This window comes from Empidonax traillii, unplaced genomic scaffold (genome assembly GCF_003031625.1).
Source record: "Empidonax traillii isolate 1590-97213 ecotype Southwest subspecies unplaced genomic scaffold, ASM303162v1 scaffold746:size489142, whole genome shotgun sequence".
In the NCBI taxonomy this organism is placed as follows: Eukaryota; Metazoa; Chordata; class Aves; order Passeriformes; family Tyrannidae; genus Empidonax; species Empidonax traillii.
The window spans coordinates 95143-118073 of NW_020955939.1; the positions used below are offsets into that span (position 1 = coordinate 95143).

The following is a 22931-nucleotide window of genomic DNA, read 5'->3' on the forward strand; positions in this document are numbered from 1 at the left end:
GCCACAGAGCACAGCTCACCCATGGCCAGCGCTGTATCCCTGACCCTGGGCAGAGGCACCTGGTGCTCAGAGCTCTCCTTGGCTCCCATGGGACACATGGCTCTGCTCCCTTACAAGATTTTGGGTAGGTCACTGTCATAGGTTTGAAAAAAAGATGTTGGAATTTTTTCCCGGTGTCGTCATCCCCCCCCCCCCCCCCCCCCCCCCCCAATCTGTTTCTTCCTAATTTCAAGGTTGTAATCTTGTTAAACTAAGACAGTCACTGGGGGGATCAGGCTGGGCACAGGGCTGTCTTTGCTGGCAGTGATGTGCTCGAGCCCAAAGCAGTGTGTGCTGGTGTGGAGCTGCCAGAATCTCCCATCCCCTTCCAGCCCCTCGAGCCGCCCCCCTTGGCTCTGCGGTGGAGCCAACATGCGGCGCTGGGAGCGGGTGGGGGGGCGTCAGAAATGCAGACGAGATAGCATGAGATGGATGATGCCTCAAATTCTAAACTGATAAGAGGTGAAACAACTGGAGTGCTGTCAAGAGGCCGGGAAGGATCTTTTTGAAATAGACTAAATAGTCTGGACGGGATCAGTCAATGAGCAGCACAGAAACAGCGGCGCGTTCGTCACTTCGGTTTTCTGGCTGTGGCTGTGCCTTTTGCCATCTGTGCTGTGCTCCTTGGCCACCCTGATGGCGCTGGGATTGCTCCCTCATCTCAAGCTCACAGCCCTGCTGAGCAGCCTGGAGCCACGGCTGGCATTGCTCCGGCATGCCAAGGGCAGGTTTGACGTGACCTTGCTCTGGGATGGGTGCTCAGGTTGTCAGTGCTTTGAGGAGTCCCTGGGCTGGTGGTGGAGACTGGGTTGGAAGTGCCGTGGCTGAGCCTGCCTTAATCCCAGTTTTTAGACTGGCTGAACTTGTTTCCATTTATCTCTAATATGGTACAGCCGTGTTACACAGCATGAAAAAGCCAACACTTGAGTTTGCTCTTAAACCTCAGCAGAGCGGCAGTTGTTGTGCCAGGGCCACTGTCCCGTCTGAACCTCACAGCAGTGCCATCCCTCAGGGAATGTCCACAGCCACACCACCAGTAGTTTATCCCACACAGGTCTTCCATCCAATGAAGTGAAATGCTGAAGCAGGGGTTAGACAGTGAGATGCTGGGAGCAGGTGGTATGATTTACCCTTGGAGGACATCTCCACGAAAGTCCCCGTGCCCGCACTGCTGGCGCTGTTGGCAAGGACAGGCACTGAGCAGTGCCACTCTGCAGGGGAGGGCTGTGGACGTCCCAGGAAGCTGCTGGGACTGGTGGTGCTGGCAGGGGCTGCCCTGCAGGTCGCAGGGGGCTCGGTGGGAGCGGGGAGGGCCGCTGTGGCGGGGTGTGTGACAGCCTGTCCCTCCGCCCCGCAGCGCAGCCATGTGATGCCGGAGGAGCGCGGTGGCGATGATATGGAATGTGGGCAGCTGCCTTCGGACACGCTCCGACAGGTGACGGTCCAGCGCCACCCCCTCTACGGATTCGGCTTCGTGGCTGGCAGCGAGAGGCCGGTGGTGGTGCGGTCGGTGGCAGCAGGTAGGCAGGGGGTGGGGGTGGTCCCCAGGCACGGACACGGCGTGCCGGGAAGCACAGTGGCATCTTTCCCTGGTGGGACCCCTCCCTGGGCTCCTGTCCCCTCCTGTGCCCTCCTGTGGGCCTGCAGGGTGTGCTCCACAGCCACATACCCACAGGGGCAAATGCTTTGGGGATGCATGGGACGCTCCTGCTTCCCCTCCACCCCGCAGCTCCGGGATGCCTGGGTTGGCCCTGACCCTCTCTCCTGGCAGGCGGCCCCTCTGAGGATAAACTCCTGCCAGGAGACCAGATCTTGGCCATCAACGATGAGGATGTGAGTGAAGCCCCCAGAGAGAGATTCATCGAGCTTGTCAGGTGAGGACAACACTTGTCCCTCATCCCCTCCGGGGAGGGGGCTCATGCCAGTCTGCTGTGCCCCTACCAAAGCCTTGGGGTGTTGATGCACACCAGTGCCACTGATGGTCACTGCTGGGGTGGGGAAGCCTCAGCCTGAGCAGGGTAGTACCTTGGAGCAAGTGCCATACCTGTTCCCAGCTGGCCAAGGAGTGGGCAGCACTGGGAAAGCATCCACAGCCATATTATCAAGCACCCCAAGGAACCCACAAAGGTCCTGGCTGCCACTGGGCTGGGAAGGGTGGGATGTGCTCTCAGTAGCCAAATGCACATGTTGACGTCATCACCATAAGGTCCCACCCACCTTCCTTTCTCCTTTCTGTCACAGGAAGGCCAAGGACTTCATCATCCTCACGGTCCTGCACACCCACCAGGTGAGACAGGCGAGGCCGTGGCCAGCTCCAGGGGAGCCAGGACAAGGGTTAAAAGCCCTTTTGGAGACTGATGTGGGGTCCCTGGAGACCCCAGGAGACCACTCAGGCAGCTCAACTGACTTGTTGGACCAGTGTCCCACCACCCCAAGGCCCTTCCAAGGTTTGGGGTCTGAGAGCTGCCGCAGCCCCTTGGGGTCAGCGTGGGCATGCAGCCATCTCCCTGTCCTTGTCACTGCCTCCTCGCAGGAGGGAGGGAGGAAAAATACACCCATACCCATGGGGTTTGCTGAGGACATCCCATGTGTCTGATGAAGTGACCCATCAGCACGCCAGAGGTGGCAGGGAGGGGTTGTCCCTGGGGAGCTGGGAGTGCCAGACTGCAGCGTGGCTGGTGGTAGTGCTGGCACCAGTGGTGATGGTGCACTGGGGCTCAGCACCTGTGCTGCTGGAGCAGACAGGACCGTCCTGCCAGTGGCAGTGGTGGCAGGGCAGCATTTCTGCTTCACTGAGCCCTTTGATGTCGGGGAAGGAGATAAGTGCAGAGCTCCCCTGTGCTCCCCTCTTCTCTGGGAAGATGCCACCACCCAGCACGGCTCTGTGGGGAGCAGGGGTGTGTGCCAGGCTCCAAAAAAGCTCTTTTCCTCCTGGCCCTGGATGGCCACCTGCCAGGACAGGCTGCTCAGCTGATGCTGGCACCATCAGCACTGTGGCACGAGTCTCCATGCCAGAGCATGTGCAGGCAGAGGCTCCTCAGCACTGCCACCAGAATGTCCTGCATGGATGCCCAGGGTCCCACATTATCCCATCTCCCTGTGGCTGCAGACCCACATCCAAGGGGTTTATCTCTCCCATCCAAACCAGTGCTGGTGCTTCCAAGCAAGACCTGGCTGGCATCTGCCAGAGATCAGCCTGCACAAGGGGTGCTGGACACGTGAGCTCGCTGGGGGTGCAGCCTCCCCCATCGTGCTGAGGCTGCTGGTGTGACTTTAGGGGCTGCTGCTCATCATTCTGGCCCTGCCTGCAGCACCATAAAACCACAACAAAGGGAACTTGCTTTCCACTCCCCATTTCATGGTTTGCTGCCCACTCCCCATCATCACGATGGCTTCAGAGGGGTTTCCTCTGGGCTGTGTGTCTGGCTTTCCCCATACCTCGGTTCCAAAGTCAGGCAGAGGTGCCACAGCTCCGAGGGCAGGCAGGGGATTTACCCAGTGCTCTCTTTCCAGTCTCCCAAATCTGCTTTCATCAGCGCAGCCAAGAAGGCGAAGCTCAGGTCCAACCCGGCCAAAGTCCGATTTTCAGAGCAGGTGACAGTCGGCGAGACAGACCCAGTAAGTCCTGCCCTGCCTTCCTCTGTGTGTCACCACCCCCTTGAGGTGTCCCCAGGGCTGTGGGGTGTGGGGTGTGAGGTGTCTGGGGGCACAGGGCTCCTCTCCCAGTTTGGGCTCTGCCATCTGCCCTGGGTAGCCCCACAGGGAAGATGCCTTTGGGCGCAATCAACATGTTGGGTCAGTGCTGGGGGGACAACCCCTATCCCTCTGTGGGATGGAGCCCCAAAAATTTGCCTTAGAAACCTTGTTCCCATCTGAGTCTCCATGGGCACCCAAGGGAGGCATCCAGGCAGTACCAGTGCCTACCTTAAGGAAGGTCTGTGGCTTCCAGCCTGATGCCAGAAGGTTCACAGGACTGCCTGTGTGTGGGGCAGTCACAAGGGCATTGCTGCATGGCCATGGAGGCTGCAGTGTTCCAGCCCAGTGCCTTTATCTCTTCATCAGAAAGGTTTTATTAATGAGCATACAAAAAAAAAATAGCCCCAAAATAAAACCGGGGGAAAAAACCCTGTAAAGCGCTTCTAGCAAATTCTATTTTTAAGCAAAATCAATTAGGTAATTATCTGATTGAAATGCTTCTCACTAAATAAAACCAGCCTTCTCCCAACTTCCTGCAGAGGGGATGGGCAGGGTTGAGGGGGGCTAGGCTTGGGGTAAGGGTCAGGAGAGGGGGACAGGCTCTGAGCCACCCTGGCCATCGCCAGGGGAGCAGGACAGGCTGCCAGGCATGGGCACTGGCATGTGCTGGACAGAGTGGGATGCTCCGTTCCCAGTGCAGCTGCTGGGAGCTGGCTGGGTGAATCTGTCAGGCAGCTCCGAATTGCTTCAGCTCTGCTCTTCTCAACAGCTCAGCAGAGCGCTGGCTTTCCAGGGGAAATGTGCCTCTTAGTGCAAGAGCCCAGAGCAGTGGAGGATGCCACGACCGCTCCATCACTGACACTCACTTCTCTCTCCGCATCTTCCCTCTGCCTCTCCGTGCCCTCCCCCCCACCCCCGCCATCCTCCTCGCCTCCCCCTTTGCCGGCCCCACATGCCAGGACATGTTGAAGAAAGAAGCTCTCCTCCTCATTCCCAACGTGCTGAAGGTTTTCCTGGAGAACGGGCAGATCAAATCCTTCACGTTCGACGGCCGAACCACTGTGAAGGTGAGCCCCTCCGCTTCCCCCCCCTCCCCGCGGCACCGCCGGCGCTTCTCTCCTCCCACCCGCCCAATTTCATTTTTCCTCGTCTGCTGCTTCCGTGCCCCAGCGCCGCTGCAGCACTTGGCTGGCTGGGAGCTGCTCTGGCGTGATGGATAGCCCGTCTGCCTCCCCAGGCGACACGCTTTGCAGCTGGCAGGGATGGGATTGTGCTCTCTTTCTCCCTCTCCTGACTTCCCTCCTTGCCTTGAGCCTGCTCTGCAGCCGGGGTGGATGCTCCTGCGAGTCCCCCTGCCAGCTCCCTGCAGACCCCTTCAGCGCCACCAAAGTGTTACCTGAGGTGCTGGGGATCTGGCCACTGGTCACCCACAGCCCCTCTCGGCGCTGCTGGGCCTCATCCTTCTTCACCAGCATGACCCCCGTCGCCAGGGAGGGGCTGGGCTCTCACTGGGGTGCCAGCTCCCAGCCTGGGAAGCAGCCGGTGCCTCGCACCCAGGGATGCCCGTGGTGTTTGCAGGACGTGATGGTGACGCTGCAGGACCGCCTGTCGCTGAGGCACATCGAGCACTTTGCCCTGGTCCTGGAGTATTCCAGCCCGGAGCAGAGCCACCGCTTCCTGCTGCTCCAGGACAAGCAGCCACTGGCCCACGTAAGCTGCTGGGTGTGGGAGGGTGTTGGGATGGCCATGGGAAGGGGCTGGGACACAGAGAGGGAGGGAGACAGGGTTTTACCCATCTAACAGTGACAGCAACGTGGAGATGCTCTGTGTTCCAGCTGGGGGAGCCGCAAACACCATTCATGAACATCCCTGACCTGCCCAGGAGAGCCAGGAAGCTGGCACTGCACAGGGCCAGGGATAAAATGGGGGGATCATGGAGGAAATGTGGCATAAACCCCTGCAGCACCAGGCAAAGCTGCCACACCAAGGAAGGCTGGGCTGTTCCCGGGATGAAAGGATGAGGTGGTGCACGGAGTAGAGAAATGGGGTATCACCCCAAAAGAGAGGAGAAGGGGCTCTCCTGCCCTACAGGCAAATATACAGTTCCTGGGCTCACCGCTGCCCTCTGCTCCTGCCACAGGTTGTGCAGAGGACACACTACCATGGCATGAGATGCCTCTTCCGTGTGAGCTTCTTCCCCAAGGACCCGGTGGAGCTGCTGCGCCGGGACCCTGCAGCATTCGAGTACCTGTACATCCAGGTAGGGGACTGGGAGCTGATGGCGCAAACATCTGCTGAACTGGGCCTGTGGAGGCATCTCTCAGGTGGCACAACATGCCTGTCCCTGTGTTTATCTGAGGATGCCTCTCCCCCCTCCCGCAGAGCCGCAACGATGTGATCAGAGAGCGCTTCGGCACCGACCCCAAGCCAGAGATGCTGCTGGGGCTGGCTGCCCTCCACATCTACATCACCGTCTCAGCCACCCGCCCCAGCCAGAAGGTCTCTCTCAAGAATGTGGAGTGAGTCCTGCTCCCTGTCCCCATCTTCGGGGGGGGTAGCTTGGCACCAGCCTGGGGTCCCATCCCCCCGGGGACCCAGACTGGGGGCTGCTGCTGCCCTGGCCGTGACACCAAGGAAGTGCTGGTGTGGCTCCGGCTCCCTCTGACGGCAAGAGGATGCTCTGGGACAGCATCCCTGGTTTCTGTCCCTCTCTGCCCATCAGCAAGTGTCTCTGGCCTAGCATCTCATGCAGGCTTCTCTCCCCACAGGAAGGAGTGGGGCCTGGAGCCCTTCCTGCCCCCCTCGCTCCTGCAGCTCATCAAAGAGAAGAGCCTCCGGAAATCCCTCTCGCAGCAGCTCAAAGCCCACCAGCACCAGCCTGGCGGCACCAAGGTGAGCCCAGCACAAACTGGTCCTGCTTCAGGGCTGCTGGGGTGTCAGCCTGCCCTCCACCCCAGCCTGCTGTCCCCAGCTGCTTGGGGGCTCCTGTTTTTAAGTCCCCTTGGATGTGAGATAAATGCTAGGGAGACAGCCAGATAGACACTCTCCTGAATCCACTTCCAAAAGCTGATCTGGATTTCAGGGAGTGCAGTGAGGTTCAGGAGTGAGATAAGCTGAGATCCAGCTCTCAGCTTGGCTGAGGTGGCACAGATCAGTTTATTGTTATCTCTGCTTCTGGGCTTGGAAAGCTCTGGAGGTGGCTGCTGAGCCACTGCCTTGGTCCCTGCAGCCTTCAGAGCTCCCTGGGGAGGGGGGTATATATCCCCCATCAGATACATATTATACATCAAGCACTGGGGCTCCTTCCTGGCTGTGCCTCACCTCTGAGTTAGCTCCTAGCACCTGCCCAGGATGGCAGAGGAGTGGAGACCCCCCCATCCCCATTTCTCAAACTTCTGCTGGCACAGCCCGTGCCTGGAGCTGCCTGGCAACTTCCTGTCCATTCCTGCTGGAGACCCCTCCCAAGTCTGCACCAGCCTCTTGCGTTTCCTCCCCTTTGTGCTCATGGTTATCATCTTTGTGATGTGTTTTGTCAGGTCTCCACGGCCCAGGCAAAGCTGCAGTACCTGAGGATCCTGAACGAGCTGCCGACCTTCGCTGGGGTCCTCTTCAACACAGTGGGGCTGGTACGGTAATTCGGGGTGGGCTGCGAAGGGCCTGGCAGTGGCTCCGAGTGTGTGCTGGAGGGGAGAGCCAGAGGAGCTGTGGTTCCCCCCAGAAATTACTTCCCTCAGTCTCTTGCTCTCCCCTGACAAGGTCCAAGCCCACCCAGTAAAGCCTTCAGAGCCTCTGCTGTCAATAGGTTGGATCTTCAGCTCCGCAGGGTCAGGGTCAATTCTGTTCTTGCCACCCTGATGGGCAACGAGATGACCTGCTCAGTGAAGCTGGAGTAGTTTCAGACATGTTTGTAACTTGATCGTGCCCTGGCAGCATCTGATGTGGGTGCTTTGCCCTTTTTCTCCCATCTCTGACACCACAGCAATGACTCTCAGCCCTCCTATGAGTTGAACTACATGTAAGGAGTACAAAGCATTTTCTTATTCTCTTCTGCGCTGCTCTGCCTAGCTCCTCTTCTCCTCCATGTTTGGCTTGAAGCATCCTTCTAGACCAGAGCAGGAAAGATCCCTATATCCAAGGCTTTGGTCTTTCTTATTGCCTGAAATACCTTCACTCCCTCCTTTGCCTCCTTGTCTCAGAGGCAATGTCAGACCAGGCAGATTTGTAACACGCTCTTACTTTTGTGTAGTGACACCGGTGAGCCTGAATATTTCATGTGGACAGCCAGTTCAGAGCTTTATTTGGCATCCTGCACGCCGTTCCCAGCCCTGCACAGGGGCTCAGGGAGGCAGGTTCACGGCAGCAGCTTCACCTGCTGTTGCTCTGCAAAGGCCATCGGGACCTGACCAAGATGCCAGCACTGAGGCTTGGCTCCTTGGAGAGGGCCATGCACAGCCTGTCCAGCCCCAGGGTGCATTGACTCACCCCTGTCTGTCTGTCTGTCTGTCTGTGTGTCTTTCCCCACGTGCCCCCAGGATGAGAAGCAGCCAGCCACCACCCTGCTGGTGGGACCCCGGCACGGCATCAGCCACGTCATCGACCTGAAGACCAACCTTACCACGGTGCTGTCCGAGTTCAGCAAGGTCAGCAAGATCCAGCTGTTCAGGGAGAACCAGGGGGTGGCCCGGGTGGAGACAAGCATCCTGGATGCCAAGGTAGGCACGGGTGCCGTGGAGGCAGGCACCGGGGAGAGGGGCCAGTGTGCAGTGTGAGACTGGGGGTCTGGGGCCAGCCTTTGGGGGGATTCGGGTCAGAGGTGCGTGTTGGAGCGTCTCCTTGGGGGATTTTTAGAGGCTCCAAAGCCCCTTCCACGCTGCAGTCACACCTCCCCTGCCAGTCTGACTCCTTGTGCCACGTGGGCAGGGACTGGTGCCGAGGGCCAGAGGGATGGTGGTGCTGTGGCCATGACCCAAACACCTGCCCCATGGTTTGAGCAGGATCCTCTGGAGGCAGGACAGCCCAGGGCTGGAGAGGAGCAGTACACGGCCATACCTGGGCTGGGTGCAGGTACTGGAGGGGACTGGGAGGGTTTCTGTTTTAACAGCACTGGTGGAACTTGTTGAGCCCTGCAGGACTGCTGAAGGAACTGGAAATTATGGGGGCCATGGGTGTCAGGCTCAGAGTATGAAAAGAAATCACTGTGTCCCTGGTCCAGCAGGCTCCCCCAGCTATCTTGCCAACTGCCAGGGGAGGATAATGGGGGCAGGCACAAGGTTATCTGCCTTTGAGTCTGCTGGGGACACGTCCCAGCTTGCTAAAAACCTGAGCAAAGGCCAGTGGAAGATCCTTAGGATCTTGTGGCTGCTGGACCGCGCTCCAAAGAAGCAGACAAAGCTCTTGCTGTATTGCTGACAGTTTTTCTGAAGGGTTTGGCACCCACGAGGGGTGAAGAGGGGTGGCAGGGCCTGACCATGGGGATTGACTACCAGGACCAGCAGTGCACCACACAACAACTAGCAGGAGATGGAGGATGACAAAACACAGGGCTCAGGAAGGAATGCACACCAAGGAGTGGGCTCTGTGGGCAGTTGTAGTCTTGCAGATGTAATCATGGTGGATTTGTTTAGGATTCTCCTGCTGCCTTCTGTCCTGGTGGATTTTAGTGTTTTTTCCCACCAGGCTCATTAATTCCTCCACATCTGTTTTCCTGCTGCCACTGTGCCTGGTCCAGCAGGTCTGCTGAACTGCAGTAATACCCCAGCAGCCTCTGCCAGAGCCACATTTAATCCTCCTCCCCTCTGCTTCAGTTTTCCCCTCCAACGGCCTCATCGAAGAAGCCCTTTTTTTGCATTCATAACTCAGTGGGTATTTGGTCAACTGTAATATCTGTAACATTCCCTCTTCTGCATCCCACTGAGGTCAGTTGTTGCCCAGTTTAAGTCCTGGTGTCCTGCTGTGGCTGCCCAAACCCTTCAAAACCCTCAGCCTCCCCTACTGCAGCCTGGGCAGGTGGAAACCCTCCTTGCCCAGCCCCTCCAGCTGCCTGGACTGTGCAGATGCTCACTGGTCTCCTCCTTACTGTTTACAGAGCGGGAATAACCAAGGGACATCCTCTGCACCATGAGTAACCCTGCTGGTTCCTCCTGGTGCCTGCACCCTTGGGATCTGTGTGTATAAAATCACCATATTAATGCATCAGTAATAGGCTGGTCACAACCCCGTGGCTGCTGGTGGCTCCCTGTGAGCGCTCCCTGCTGTCATGCAGCTCTGTGGCTGCTCCAACATCTGCCAGAGCCGGGCAGGGAGATGTGTGGCACTGGCTCTGGCTCCAGTGGGATCATGGTGGGGTGCTGCTGTCCCCTCCCTGGTGTGGGAGAGGGCAGTGTGTCCCCCCCTCTGGCACAGCCTGGCCCCAGGAGTGACAGATGTGCTGGAGGCTTAGGTGATGCTGGAGTCCATCTGCTGTGAATTAGGTGGCAATTCCCACACAGCCTGTCCACAGATCCCGCTGTGCTGCTCCCCTCAGCCGTGCTCTGCAGCACCAATCAACTCTGTACCACTACCAGCCCTTTCCCGCTGGAGGAGAAGACTTTCTCCTGTGTCCTCTCTATCCAGCCCCCACCCCAGAGGCTGGAGAAAAGCCAGCTCACATCCTTCCCCCAAGCACAGTGGCTTTATCTCCGTGAGAAATTCCAGGCAGCTGCTTACAGCCACCAAAAGCCCCTCTGCCTGCCTGGAGTGGAGCGAGCACCCCACTTGTGGATCACAGCAGGCTCAGCAGCACCCTGCCAGCACTGAGGCTGCTGTTATCTGTCTTCATTTAGCCCTTATCCAAAGGGCTGGGATTTAAAGCCAGAATGTCTGCTCCAAGATGAGGCATATGCTAATCCTGCTCAGGACAGCGATGGATGAGGCAGGCTAAGAAAAGCAGGCAAAAAAAGATCATTACCTCGCAGTGCTTAATCTGCTTTCTGCAATTATTCTGTTGCACTGAACGTGTCGCCGGCTAAAGCCCCTGATTGCAAATAAATCTGTTTCTGGCTGCAAACCATTAGAGGATTGTGCTCAAAGGAGTGTCCTGAGTGCTCTGGGGACCCGTCAGATCCACATCACCCTTGGGAGCCTGTTGGAGCCCCGTGGATTGCAGTGCAGGACGGGGTGTCCCCCTGGGCCGTTGTGCCTGGTGCTGCTGCGAGGTGGAAACACAGATGGTCAGTGATGGTTCAGGGGTTTGTGCAGAAAGGCCATCTTGAATTTCTCAGGGCAGTTAAAATGATGGGTTAAAGAAAGGGGTCAGGTCATGGAGCATCCATGAAGTTCCGAACACCCTGACTGAACCAGCCAGTCCTTATCCCCCTCTGGCCTGCCACCACGGCCCAGACTCACCTGCCAGGAAAGAGCTGGGGGAGATTTTCAGGTAACAAGCAGGCTTGTTGGATCTTGAGGAGATCGTAAACCATTTGCATTTATTTCAGGAGCAAAAGAAATGGTGTTTGTCTTATGAATTATTCACTAGGTAGTTAATTGGTTTGTTTTGGAGCTTTTCCATCCTGGGCTTCAGTTTCTTTTTAAAAACAGCACATTTTGGATACAAACCCAGGGCTGGTACCTCTGCTTTGCCTTCTTTAGCTTTTTGCCACTGCAAGTGCGGCAAGGAGGGGGCAAATGCTGACAGGACCCCTCATAGAGGAGCAGAGGAACAAAAGCCTCCAGGCCTCTGCTCCTGGTTCCAAGAAGGATTTTTGTTCCCTGCAAGGTCTGTGAGAGCTGCTGGGTAGGACAGGAGCAAGTTTCATCTCAACAGTCACAAATGAGCAAGGCAGGTTCGCTTGGGAATGCTGAGAAAGTTCTCAGCCCACGGCTGGGGGCAGGACAGCACTCCCCGAGCTGTGCTGAGTGGTGCAGCTGTTTTGCAGGATTTCATGGTCATTCCCATCTGGCAGTCTCCTCTCTGCTGTGGCTGTTGCTTCTCCTTTCTTCCTGCTGCACTGTGGACTTTGCTGGTGGTCAGGCATTGATTCTGAGGCTCGTAGGTTTGCTGGGGGTAGGGAGGTGGCACATGGTGTCTCCTGTGATTTTTATGCATTAAGTGCAGCTTGTGCAGGGGGAACTGTGCGGGGCTCAGAGGGCCCTGCATCTCCCTCCTGCTGCCTGGCAGTGCTGGGACCAGCATTTGAGTGGCCAGTGCTTATGATCCAGCTCAGAACTGGGCTTTGGGCATGCATCTCCTCTCCTCCCCAGTGCAGCACTGCCACGTCCTCTTCTGCCTCCCAGTATCCCAGGAAGGACAGTGTCAGCATCTCCTGCCTGGCACCTGGACAAGCCCAGCAGCCCTGGTGGGGCACAGAGGGGTGGATGACTGCCCACCACGCTCACCCAGGCTCCCCAGTGCAGAAGGAGTGGGGAGAGAGCTGCCTCAGCTCCAGGCTCCCCTGGCTGTGCGGCTCCACAGCTCCTGCAGAAACAGAAGATTTGTTTTTTACTGAAATGCCTTTTCCAAGGGAACATTTCTGCTTTCTGATTTACACAGTTACACACCGCTGGGCTTTTTCTTATTAGCAGTCTTGACTTTGGAAAAAAGGCTGCTGAAGCACTCTGAATGAGAATGAAGGAAGAATGTTTGGGGGACAGCCGGATCACCTGAGCCCCGGACAGGTGTCTGCAGCTTAACAGAGGAGCTGTCCCAGGCTGTACCCTGTCCCTGTGCCAGGCTGTGGGGCAGGAGCACAGGGTGTGTGGCTGCTGGACAGGCATAATTCAATCAAAGGCATTGGGGTAATTCACTTCGGTCTCCAGCAGAGCCTGCAGCCAGCTGGTACTTAAACCGAGATCAAGACTTGACAGAGGAAAACAAAGGCAAAATTAATTCACAAAGGTCCCTGGCTGCTGCTGTGCCCAGAATCTGGGTATTGATCTCAGTGTCCCAGGGGCCCCCGGCGTGCTTGCAGCCTGCCATGAAAACAAATACCATGCACAGCTGGGGTTCAGCCTTTCCCTCCCCCCCTGGAAGGAGCCAAGGAGCCCCTTCCTCGCACTGCAGATGTGATGGTGACCCCTCCGAGCCCTCCCTGCTGAAGCCAGCCCCACACCCAGTGGTGCTCCCTCAACTGAGCGTGGCAGGGACATGCCATGGGTGCCCAGGCCAGTGCCCTCTGTGTATTTGCCAGATTGTGGCCTGAAAATTGTGGGGAGCCCCATCCTACTGACAAGGGCAGGCGAGGCCAACGTTACTCCTGCCCATGCAAAAAGTGACTCAAGCCTATCGGATTTTTCCATGAAGAGCAAGGCTTTGGAGTGACGATGGACCTGGAGGCTCTGGTTCCTTACGCTGGATTCATCTTCATTTGCATGAAGCCGAGCTGAGACACTGTCACCTCGTGGGAGAGCGGGAGGGGTCGAGATTTCCTTTGGCACAGTACCTGGGGTGGGAGGGGCGGGCGCAGATTCCTGCTCGCAGTGGGATGTAGAGCAAAGCAGTGGGATGTGAAACAAGGTGGTGGGATGTAGAGCAAAGCAGTGGGATGTAGAGCAAAGCACGTCCCGGTGTGCGGTGCCAGCCCCGGTGCCACCCAAAGCGCTGCCTGCGGGCACCCAGGACAGGAGCCAGCCAGAAACACAAGAGTCAGACAACGCGTGGAGAGGATGAGTTTCCAAGCCCACAAAGCCAAATTTGATTTGTTCACTTTTTTTTTTTTTTAAAAAAGAAAAAAAAGAAAAAAGAAATTAAAAACTCCTCAAGCAAACAAGCAGCCCTCGGGCACCCAGTGGGCGTGAAGGGAGCCTGGGTGTGCTGCAGCCTGGGGAGGCCTGAGAACTGCCTTCAGCAGATGGGAAGTGTGGGGGGTGCCAAAAAGCACCAGCAGGCTCTACTTGTTAGAAATCCCCCCGAGCCTTTTGAGTAGCCAGGGGGAAGATGAAAGCCAGCCAGGGTGGCAGCTGCAGCAATGATGGGAAGGTGTCCTGAAGCTTCCCACGTCACAGCAGCGTGGAGAGGGGACGTGGCAGCAGCACTGAAGCGGAGAGGAGGAGACCCCCGCAAGCTTGCAGTGTCTAGAGGTACCTCTCCATCCAGTTTTGTAGCACTGCAAGGCACAAGGAGGTTGTTCACCTGGCAGAGGTGGTGGCTTCTTGAACCCCAAGGAAGGAGAGACCTGCGGGTCTGCTGCAAAGCAAGGCATTGATCAACAGGTGGGAAATTGTGGTCCTAATCACAAGCAGCCTGGTATTGATGGAGCTGAGTTAATAATGCTTAAGGGGAGACAAGGAAAGGTCAATGTAGAAGTGAAAAATCGACTGCTGTCTCGTTAGGCCCAGGTGCCTGTATTATATAAACTTGGCAGTGCACCTCAAATAAACCAGGGAACATAAATTATGTAAATTCATCTCCCATCTTTCTACTGCACTGCACTAAAGAATGCAGGGTAAGACCCAGAGTACATGATAAAGAGGGGGGAGATTAAAAGGAAATGCACATAAGCTTAAGGGCTATCATATGCATAGATTTTCCTGCATAGGTCATAAATTAATTTAAATATGAGTATTATTAAAATCCTGGACATAAAATTTCCTTCAGATATCCTTCTATGAAACCTTCACCTTCATCTGAACAAGAGAATACCCTCCAGAAGGACACTGAGATTTGATTTAAAGTTAAGGCATAATAGAAAAAGCACTATATCATTAATAAGCTAATGCAAAAGTTATCTCTTCCATCCAGTATAAATGTATTTTGTTTTACTTTCCAGAGTGACTGGTTGCCGAGCAGCAAACTTGGAGAGAAAAAGTGTCCTTTCCTCACAAGGCCTAGAAAATCTAGAAAACCATTATGAGTGAAAGACCAAAACACCAATAATTTCGGGCTGGTATTGTACATTTAGGTGTAGAAAGACCATTGTCTTTAAAATTACCTTCTGTACATGTTGGCATATTACAGGTCAGAGATGAACCTTTTCCTGGGCATCCCACTGGGAACCTGAATCAGTGCTGACAGGGCAGGGAGCAGGGTCTTAGAGGAATGGCACTGGTTTGGCTCCTGCTGCTCACAGAAGTCTCTCTGCTCTGCTGCACCACTGGGTTTAGAAAACTTATGAAGATTCATGCCCTTCCAGGTTGCTGCCTTTTTGTCAGGTTTGGTTGAGATTGAGCAGCAAGTTGAAACAATTGCAGGGAGACACAGGGGTGTTGCATTAGCACCATCAGTTGGAAATTTTTCGTGCACCTGTTCACAGAGTCAATGTTTGCTCAGCTCTCCTGTGCCTGGCTGTCTCTGCACGGTCTCATTTGCTTTTCCTGCGTGGAGCAGGGTGACCAAGGTTGCTGATGCCTAAAAATAACATCTCCATTAGCTGCCATCCCTGATACCTCCTCTTTGCGGCCTGACTTCCCAGTGAAACAAGGCTGCTGAGATCACGTTGTGGTTTTGCCTCTTGACCCCATAAATCACTCTCAGATCTGCTGGCCACTTTCAGGGGGATGTGGCAGGAGGGTGGACGTCTCAAAGGCAGCCGAGCTGTTGTAATCTCAGCAAAACCACCTGGGTGAGAGGAAGGGAGAGATTCCATCTTGTAACCCCACGTGGCAAAGACTCATGGCCAGAGGAGCAGAGAAGCTGCCAAGGCCAGGGGAGATGCACAGCCTGACTGAAACAGCTTTGCTCACGTTCAGTGTCTTTGTGAACAGCCCATAATCCATCAGCAGGACACAGAGCCCTGGCAGTGTGGGCTCCCAGGCCAGGTGGAGATCACCAGAGTGCCGCAGCTTAAGTGATTTCATCCCTAATAACAATATTTGAACGCTCGACAATTAGAGAAGAACTTTCACGCAGCTTCCTTGTCAAGATGTGAGAGTAATCATTTCTAAGACCCCATTCTAAGCTGTAATGTTAATCAGTATTAGGATTCCTCTTTTTTTCAGAGCAGAGTGCCACAGTTAACCCCAGCATGCCAAGCACTGATTGCTGGAAGCTGTTCTGGAGGCTGGACCTGCTGGGACACCTGGTAGGGAGGTCACAGCAGCTGTTTCACTCCAACCATCGGCTGCCACAAAACAGAGGGGGCAAAATGCACAAATATCTCTTCATTCAACAGATGGCTTGAAAAAAAACGAGAAAGCTTAGCCAAGACACTTTTTTTAAGGATGCTTCAGACACAGAACTGGAACACATGGTTTCCTTTCATCACTTATGTCAAAATTGGCGCTGGGCTAGGAGGTGTCACCCCCCTCACCGCTGCACGCCTGCCTCCTTCAAGCTATGTGGAGAATCTCTTCACTACTCTCTCTGTCTGTCTTGATACTTCCCCTTGGATCTGTGTCATCTCAGGTTTATTTTCCAAGATGCAGAGAGAGCTTTGTCAAGTGGGCAGAGGCAGAGCCTCTCGGCAGAGGACATTCACCTGTCAGGCTGCTTCTCTTCCACATCAAGTTATTTCTTTTCCTTTCTCTTCCTGCACAACAGCCAAAGAGGGAACTTTTTTACCCTGGCCCAAGGAGAAATCTGCCCCTGCCAGGGGCTGGCATGGCTTGGGGATCACATGCAGCTTTGCCCAGGGCTGATGGCTTCACACCCAAGTTTATTGCACTGGATGGTCCAGAGTGTGACCTGCTGGCCTAAGGCAGCTCCTCCTCTGCCAGAATTGACTTGGTGGCTTAAAAAAAGCAAATATTGAGCAGAGCACAGAACTGGCCAGTGGGCACCAGGAACCTCCCGTGGTTATAAAACAAGAAAACCAAAATAGCTTTAATGTTTTTCACGCTGCGTGGGCTTAAGTGGTTTTTAAAACAGGCTTCGTGTGCCCTGAATGGGGTAAATGAGTTCCTCAGAGTCCTGGAGGGCTGTCAGTGTGCAAGACACCAGGCATGGCAGGATGGGCAGCCTGAGGCACAGCAGCTAAACATGCCCCAGCTGCCTCAGATAAGCCCTGTACAAAGGTCCTTTGGGTAGGGGTGCTTTGTGTAAGGGGTAGATGAGGGCAGGACCTGCCTTGCCATAACGTTATTGAAGTCACTGTCAATTTTTTTCCATCTCATGGCTCTGCCTTGAGCAGTGCTGGGGGCTCAGGCCGAGCGTGGACCACTCGACTGAGCTGTGCAGGGTCCCAGCAGTGCATAGGAGACCTCACTGGATGGGTAAGAGTGAATCCCACCCCGACAGCTTCCCCAGGAGAGCTCCCCTTCTTGGGACAATCTGAGAGTCAGGGAGTTGAGCTGTCTGCTGCTCGGCTGTGCCAAGAGGTGATCCGTGTCACACAGATCGTGTCTGATTTTTATTTCTCTTTAAAGCAAAGATCTTTTTTAGCATGCGAACGAACGCTCTCCTAAAAGAGAAGACACCATCTGCTCCCAAGCACCAATTTAATTTTCCAAAGGGATAGATTTAAATAAGATCCACAGGCTCGGAGTGGTAGCTGGGGGAGCCTGTAATGGGGCTTGGCCCCTTTGGCATCTTGCTGGAAGCTGATGTCTTAGTTTATGGGGGGGAGATGTGGTGCCTGCAGCAGAACAGGGGTTCTGGCAGCTGGAGATTCCACCAACCAAATCCCTGAGCTCCCAAGGTTAAACTGGTGCTTGCAGGTAGGCTTAGAGCATCGACAGGCAGACAAATGGTCAGAAGGCAGTTGTGTGGGGGCTCTGCCATGCACAGCCTGTGCCCAGTGGGGCTCCAGCTCTTCCCTCCTCCTTAGGGGAGTCAGCAGGCAGGAATCACAGCTGCAGCGAGACGCTTTCTTGTGCACAGCCATTTGTTGGGTGGGCTGGAGCAAGGACGTGCACCTGGCTGGTTTTTTCCTGTGCTGGAAGTGCCAGCAGCTCACCAATCACACCAGTGCCAGGCCCCAGTGCAGCCCCTGTGGGGCTCTGCTCGCTGCCAGCTGAGCCTCGTGGTCCTCACGGGATTTGCCTCTGTTGCCTTCCAGCCGCTGGTGTTGCTGATGGAGTGGCCTGAAGCCACCAACTTTGCCTGCCTCATCGCGGGCTACTGCCGTCTGCTGGTGGACTCCAAGAAGATGATCCTGTCCAGGGCCCCCAGCCAGCCACCCCCACCCCAGATTATCAAGGCAGGTACGTTTCAGCCTCCCCTTTCTGTGCGAGCCCCTTCCCCAGCCTCCCCCTCCCTCTCCTCCCTCTACACAGGACTCTGCAGCGTTAGGAAGGTGAAGGGTTTCTCTGACATCTCCCCTCTGCTCCCATTCACCTCTGGAACAAGCAGACTCCCTTTTAACCAGAAAGCAAGGGGCACAAGTCCTCCCTTTGGATAAGCTCTGACTTGCGGTGTCAGCTCAAGCCGTAAACACTCACTGCGAGTGTTGTTCTGGCAACTCCTGGAGCAGATCCAGGAGGTGCTGTTTGAGCAGAGCTGTAGTGCTGCCAGCTGAGTGCTGGATCCTCTCAGAACAGCCAGCGTGCTGCCGCAGGGATGCAGCACACGCTCCTTGGATGGCATCCCGGCTCCAGGTGAGGGGACACGCTCACTGGACTGCGTTCCTGCTGCCTCCATCCTGGGGGTCTGGGGTGCATGGGCAGCTCTGCAGGCCTGGCTGCTCTGCTGATTTCCCAAATCAGGAAGGCAGCTTTGGTGTCCCAGCTTTTCAGCCTGGTGCAAGGAGCAGAAGGCTGGTCTGGGCACAGCAGGAGGTTCTGTCCTGACAGGCACCAGTGCTGTTCCCTGAGGATGGATTACAGGTGTGAGTCACCCTCAGGAAAGATCAGTGATTCTCGAGAGTGATTTCAAACGAGGGCCAACCAAGAACTACGTGCTGCTGTTCTGTGCAGGTGTTCCCATCAGATGTGTTTTGTATGGGGAGACACAAAATGTGGGCAAAACACCAACCCAGCGCTCTGTGGAAGGTTGCCCCAAGACCTCCCAAGTGACACTGCAGCTTCAGACAAGGTTTTAATTTAGCTGACAGTGTCAAAACTCCCTCCCCAAGGTGGCACTGGCTTGGGGAGGTGGGAGGAGTGCAGAGATTAAGCAAGGTCCTTGGGAGAGGACGTGGTGCCATTGGGGAAGGCACTGGACACAGACTCAGCACGTGTGGGAGGACACCCTCACAAGAGGCATCAGGAAAGCACCTGCAGCAACCTCAGTGAATCCAGGCAAAGGCCTGGCAGTTGATGATGGTGTAAGTATAAGCAGTTTCCTTTTCCTTCTTCCCCTGTGGCTCTGGTTGACAGCTGTCACTGTGCTCCCTGCTCTGGGTGCCCTAAGGGAACAGATTTAGGCACATTTTGCTACAAGCAGAGGGTGTTTCCAGCTTAACTGGCCATCATCAGAGTGGTCCTTCCCTGGCTCGTGTCACCCTGATATGGCTACTGGGACACATGGGGCACATGGCTGTGGGGAGTCAGAGGGTGGGGAGAGCATTCCAGAACATACCCAAGGGCTTGGAAAGAGGCTGGTGGCACTCACAGGGTGCAAGTGGTGTTTTTCCACGCTCCAGCAATGATGGCAATGGCCAGGATATTTTCTTGAGGAGATTTCCCTTCATGGGCATGGTCCAAACCCCATGCCAAAAAGGGTCGTAGATTTTGCCCTTTTCTCGACAATCTCAAGAAGCCAATGCCACTCTGCCGGGGGTAAGGGGGAGTCACAGTCTGGGTGGGACAGCAGTGGAGCAATGGGTCAGAGCCAGCCCCTCTCTGGGTGGCCTGGTCTGACCTCAGAGGTGCAGTGAAAACCTCTGTGGCCAGTGGAGTGGAGCAGTTTCCCTGCAGACCCAGCACACTCAGCCCAGCCGCTCAGGCGTCCTTCAGGAGGAGTGAATTTAGTGTGTATTGGGAAAAGTCTGCTCACAGGTCTGGTCTCAAAAGGGCTGCAGGCTGAGCTGTCAGGAGCTGGGTGGATCACGGGGAGCAGGGACTGCTGATCATTAGCACATCCTTGCAGGAGTGATAAGAAAGCCCCAAAGGGATGAATTAAGTTAGCCCAGACGGTTGACTTCCCAGGCTGCAGGCAGGCTGTGCCAGAATCTTAAATGTAAAATCAAGCCTTGGCCCATGCTTTTACCTACAAGAGGAGCACATCCATCTTCCCTGAGGCCCATTAAACCCTCCTGCTGAACTGCAGACGTTTTTAGAAATGCACAGGCTGTCCCAGTGTTGTCAGTTAGATCCATCTCTCTGCATTTCCCTGCGGAGCCATATGCCAGAGCCTTGCTCTCTGGTGTCCCTGCCCCTTCTTTTCCCCACTCCCACCAGGAGCCACTGTCAGGCAAGCAGCTCTCTGCCCTGAAATGCTCTCTCAGCTCTTTGTCTGGGACTTTTACCCCCATCACCCAGCAGCTGGATTGTGGATTTGAGGGGTTTGGCCCCATTCAGCAACAGGCAACTGGCATGGGCAGCCAGTGAGGCATGGGCATGACCCATTGGAGGTGTCTGGGTTTGGGAAAGCCTCTGCCTCAGCCCATGCCACCCTGCCACAGCCCACATGTCCCCCACACAGCGTTTCTGAGCACTGGCATGGCCGCAGATGAAAGAGATTTTGGGTTGATTGGGGATTTTAGCACTGCGGGTGATGAGCAGTATAACACAAACGTGCGTGTGGGGAGACAAATTGTCCAATTTGTTGAGCTAATGAATTTAATTAGGATTTGTTTGATTTAATTTATCCTTGGTAAGACAGAACCTGCATCCCCTGGCAGCCGTTCCCAGCACAGCTGCACAATTCAACCTGCAATGCAGACAGATCCCCCTCCTGAGGGCTGGACCAGTGGCCAAGCAGTATTTCAGCCACTTGCCTTGCCCAGGGGAGCAAGGGGAAGCTGTCACAGGGAGATGCTTAACAGCAAGAGCAGTAGGCTCTTTCAGAGCCAGCCTGATCCAGTAGCCATCAGCCAGACAGAAATAACACATGGATCGTGGGCAGCAAGGGACAAGGGGCTGGGGGTGTGTCTGGCACTTAAACACAGCCAAAAGGCAACACTGCACCACATTTAGCAGTCTCCTGAGGAGCACTGCTCGGTCTGGCCAGTGTTAGGCAGAAATGGTGGCAATTCCTTCTTGCCATGTAACGTGTGGGCTGGCAGACTGAGGCTGAAGGTCCTTGTCGGTGCGTGCAGCCAGGCTGCTCCTGCTGCCCTCTGGATGTGGCTGGTGGATCAGGGATGTGGCACCTGTGTCCCTGTGTCTCAGTGCTGGATGTGCTGGCCAGCCCTCTTCTGGCTCTGCCCAGCTCTGCCCCCAGCAACCTGCTGGCATCTTGCTTCCTGTCCCTGCTGCTGTCACACAGCACAGATACAAGGCATTTTCCCAGGTAGCTAACGTGGACAGAGCCCTGCCTGGAGCAGTAAAAAAGCTGAGATATTTAGGAAACAGGCCTGTGGGAAAGGTTAAAGGAGTTTGCTGTGGTCAGTCTAGAAAAGAGATGGGTGGAGAGACGGAGAGGATGGAACAGAACAGTGTTTCTGATGCCTCAAAGCTGGCTGGTGGTCCATGGTGGCATTGTTCTAATTCCTCATCAAAAAAAAAAAAAGCTTTAAGGACAATACTCTTTTATCATAGATGTCATAATATTTTGCTTTATAAAATTTAAAGAATTAAACTCTATAGCATGTAACAATTTTGGAGGCAACGGGAGCAATGCTACCTTAGTGTGTCACAGGGCTTTTGCTGGTTCCCAAATCCTGTCCAGCCACCCTCTAGGCTCTTCTGCCATCCACCATCACCGCAGCCCAGCCACACCTAAGGGCCTCACCAACACACTTTTAACAACTCTTTAAATGGGATTCTTTAATGGCAATCCAGATTTATTGATTTAGGGAAAGAAAGGCAAGTCAGCTCCTTCAATACCACGTGGGCTTTTTTTTGAGTTGGCCACCCTCCACATGCACCCTGTAAACCTCTGTACGTCCCTCTCCCTTCTGCCTCTTCCAGGTCTTCCCTTCTCTTCTTATTGTAGGGAGGGGTTGATATCTCAGAGCCAGAAGGTCCCTTGTCCTCAGTGTCAGCAGTTCCTTCCTGCTCTTGGTGGCCATGTGTGGTACCCCTCAGGCTTATGCCTTTCCTCTTGAGAGACACACACGCTGGAAACATTCAAGGTCAGGTTGGACAGGGCTCTGAACAACCTGCACTGGCTGAAGATGTCCCTGCCCATTGCAAGGGAATTGGACTAGATGGCCTTGAAATGTCCCTTCCAACCCAAACCATTTGATAATTCTATGGTCTGTAGGTGCAGCACATTTCTTCTACCCTTGTTCCTGGCAGATAGGCCCTGCAGGTTTTTGGAAGGTGGCCTGGCCGTGTTGCAGGATACACATGTCCCACTGCAGTCCAGCCTGCTGAGGGCTGGAGGGCAGAGAGCACACAGGAGCTTCCTTCCCCGTGCTGTTTTTCCTTCTCCCGGGTGCTGCTGCTAACACGCCTGTTGTGGTTTTGGTTTAGATTACATCAACACACACAACTTCCACCGGCCTGCCGGGGCAGGGCACGTGGGAAAGAAAGAGAACGGCTTGGTGGGTGGCTCTGCCACTGTCACCGGAGCAGCCGGGGCTTCAGCCACCAGGGCTTCTGACTCGGAGCTCATCCGCTTTTGCTACCTGCACATGCGAGAGCAGAGGAAGGAAAGAGAGAGCGGGACGGACATCAATGAAAACCTGATTTTTTTCGAGGAAACTCGTCCCAGGACCAAATCTGACCCCACCTCCAAAAGCTCCGGCCAAGGCTACAACGGGGCGGCCAACGAGTACGACCCCGACGGCCTCGACCACGAGAGGCACGCGAGCAGGGCCAGGGCACACACCATAGACACCCACCTGCGGAGCGACGCCTCGCACTTCTACTGCGAGTCCTGCCAAGCCAAGATCAAGGGCCGGCTGGCCTCGTGCACGGGGGGCAAGCCCAGCGCCGCCCGGGACAACATGGTGGACTTGATGTCGCTTCCCCCTCCCGGGAACGACGAGGAAGAAGACGAGACCGCGTCCCTGCTCCCCGCCATCGCCGCCCCTCCTCCCGGCTTCCGAGACAACAGCTCCGACGAGGACGACCCCAAGCGCCGGGCGGCTGCCCAGAGCCAGGAGCAGGGCCGGCACCTCTGTGGCATCCTCTACGACGAGATCCCCGTGACGCTGATAGACAGCGTGCAGCCACGGACGGTCCGCGACCACGCCCAAGAGCTGGACGATGCCCTGGTGTCCACCCTGCAGGCGCTGGAAGCCCTGGCTGCTTCGGAGGATTGCCCGCATCCCCCACCACAGCAGACAGCAGGTATT

The 22931-nt window shown here is 55.5% G+C and overlaps 1 protein-coding gene across 4 annotated transcripts in view; it reads left to right on the top strand.

Annotated features, from left to right (window-relative positions):
- The window catches only part of FRMPD3 (FERM and PDZ domain containing 3), a 55824-nt gene that overhangs the window by 27973 nt on the left and 4920 nt on the right, over nt 1–22931 (top strand). Inside the window, exons 1-13 of one of the 4 annotated variants that reach the window (XM_027900723.1) lie at nt 1400–1559; nt 1811–1913; nt 2281–2326; nt 3553–3657; nt 4695–4802; nt 5314–5445; nt 5876–5995; nt 6118–6254; nt 6504–6627; nt 7272–7361; nt 8268–8447; nt 17643–17787; nt 22105–22926. In XM_027900723.1, the coding sequence (XP_027756524.1) occupies nt 1409–1559; nt 1811–1913; nt 2281–2326; nt 3553–3657; nt 4695–4802; nt 5314–5445; nt 5876–5995; nt 6118–6254; nt 6504–6627; nt 7272–7361; nt 8268–8447; nt 17643–17787; nt 22105–22926 (2263 nt within the window). In that variant the 5' untranslated portion in view covers nt 1400–1408. Of the gene's footprint in view, nt 1–1399; nt 1560–1768; nt 1914–2280; nt 2327–3552; nt 3658–4680; nt 4803–5313; nt 5446–5875; nt 5996–6117; nt 6255–6503; nt 6628–7271; nt 7362–8267; nt 8448–17642; nt 17788–22104; nt 22927–22931 lie in introns of those variants that run through there. The other 3 variants (XM_027900726.1, XM_027900725.1, XM_027900724.1) reach the window with 3 other exon arrangements.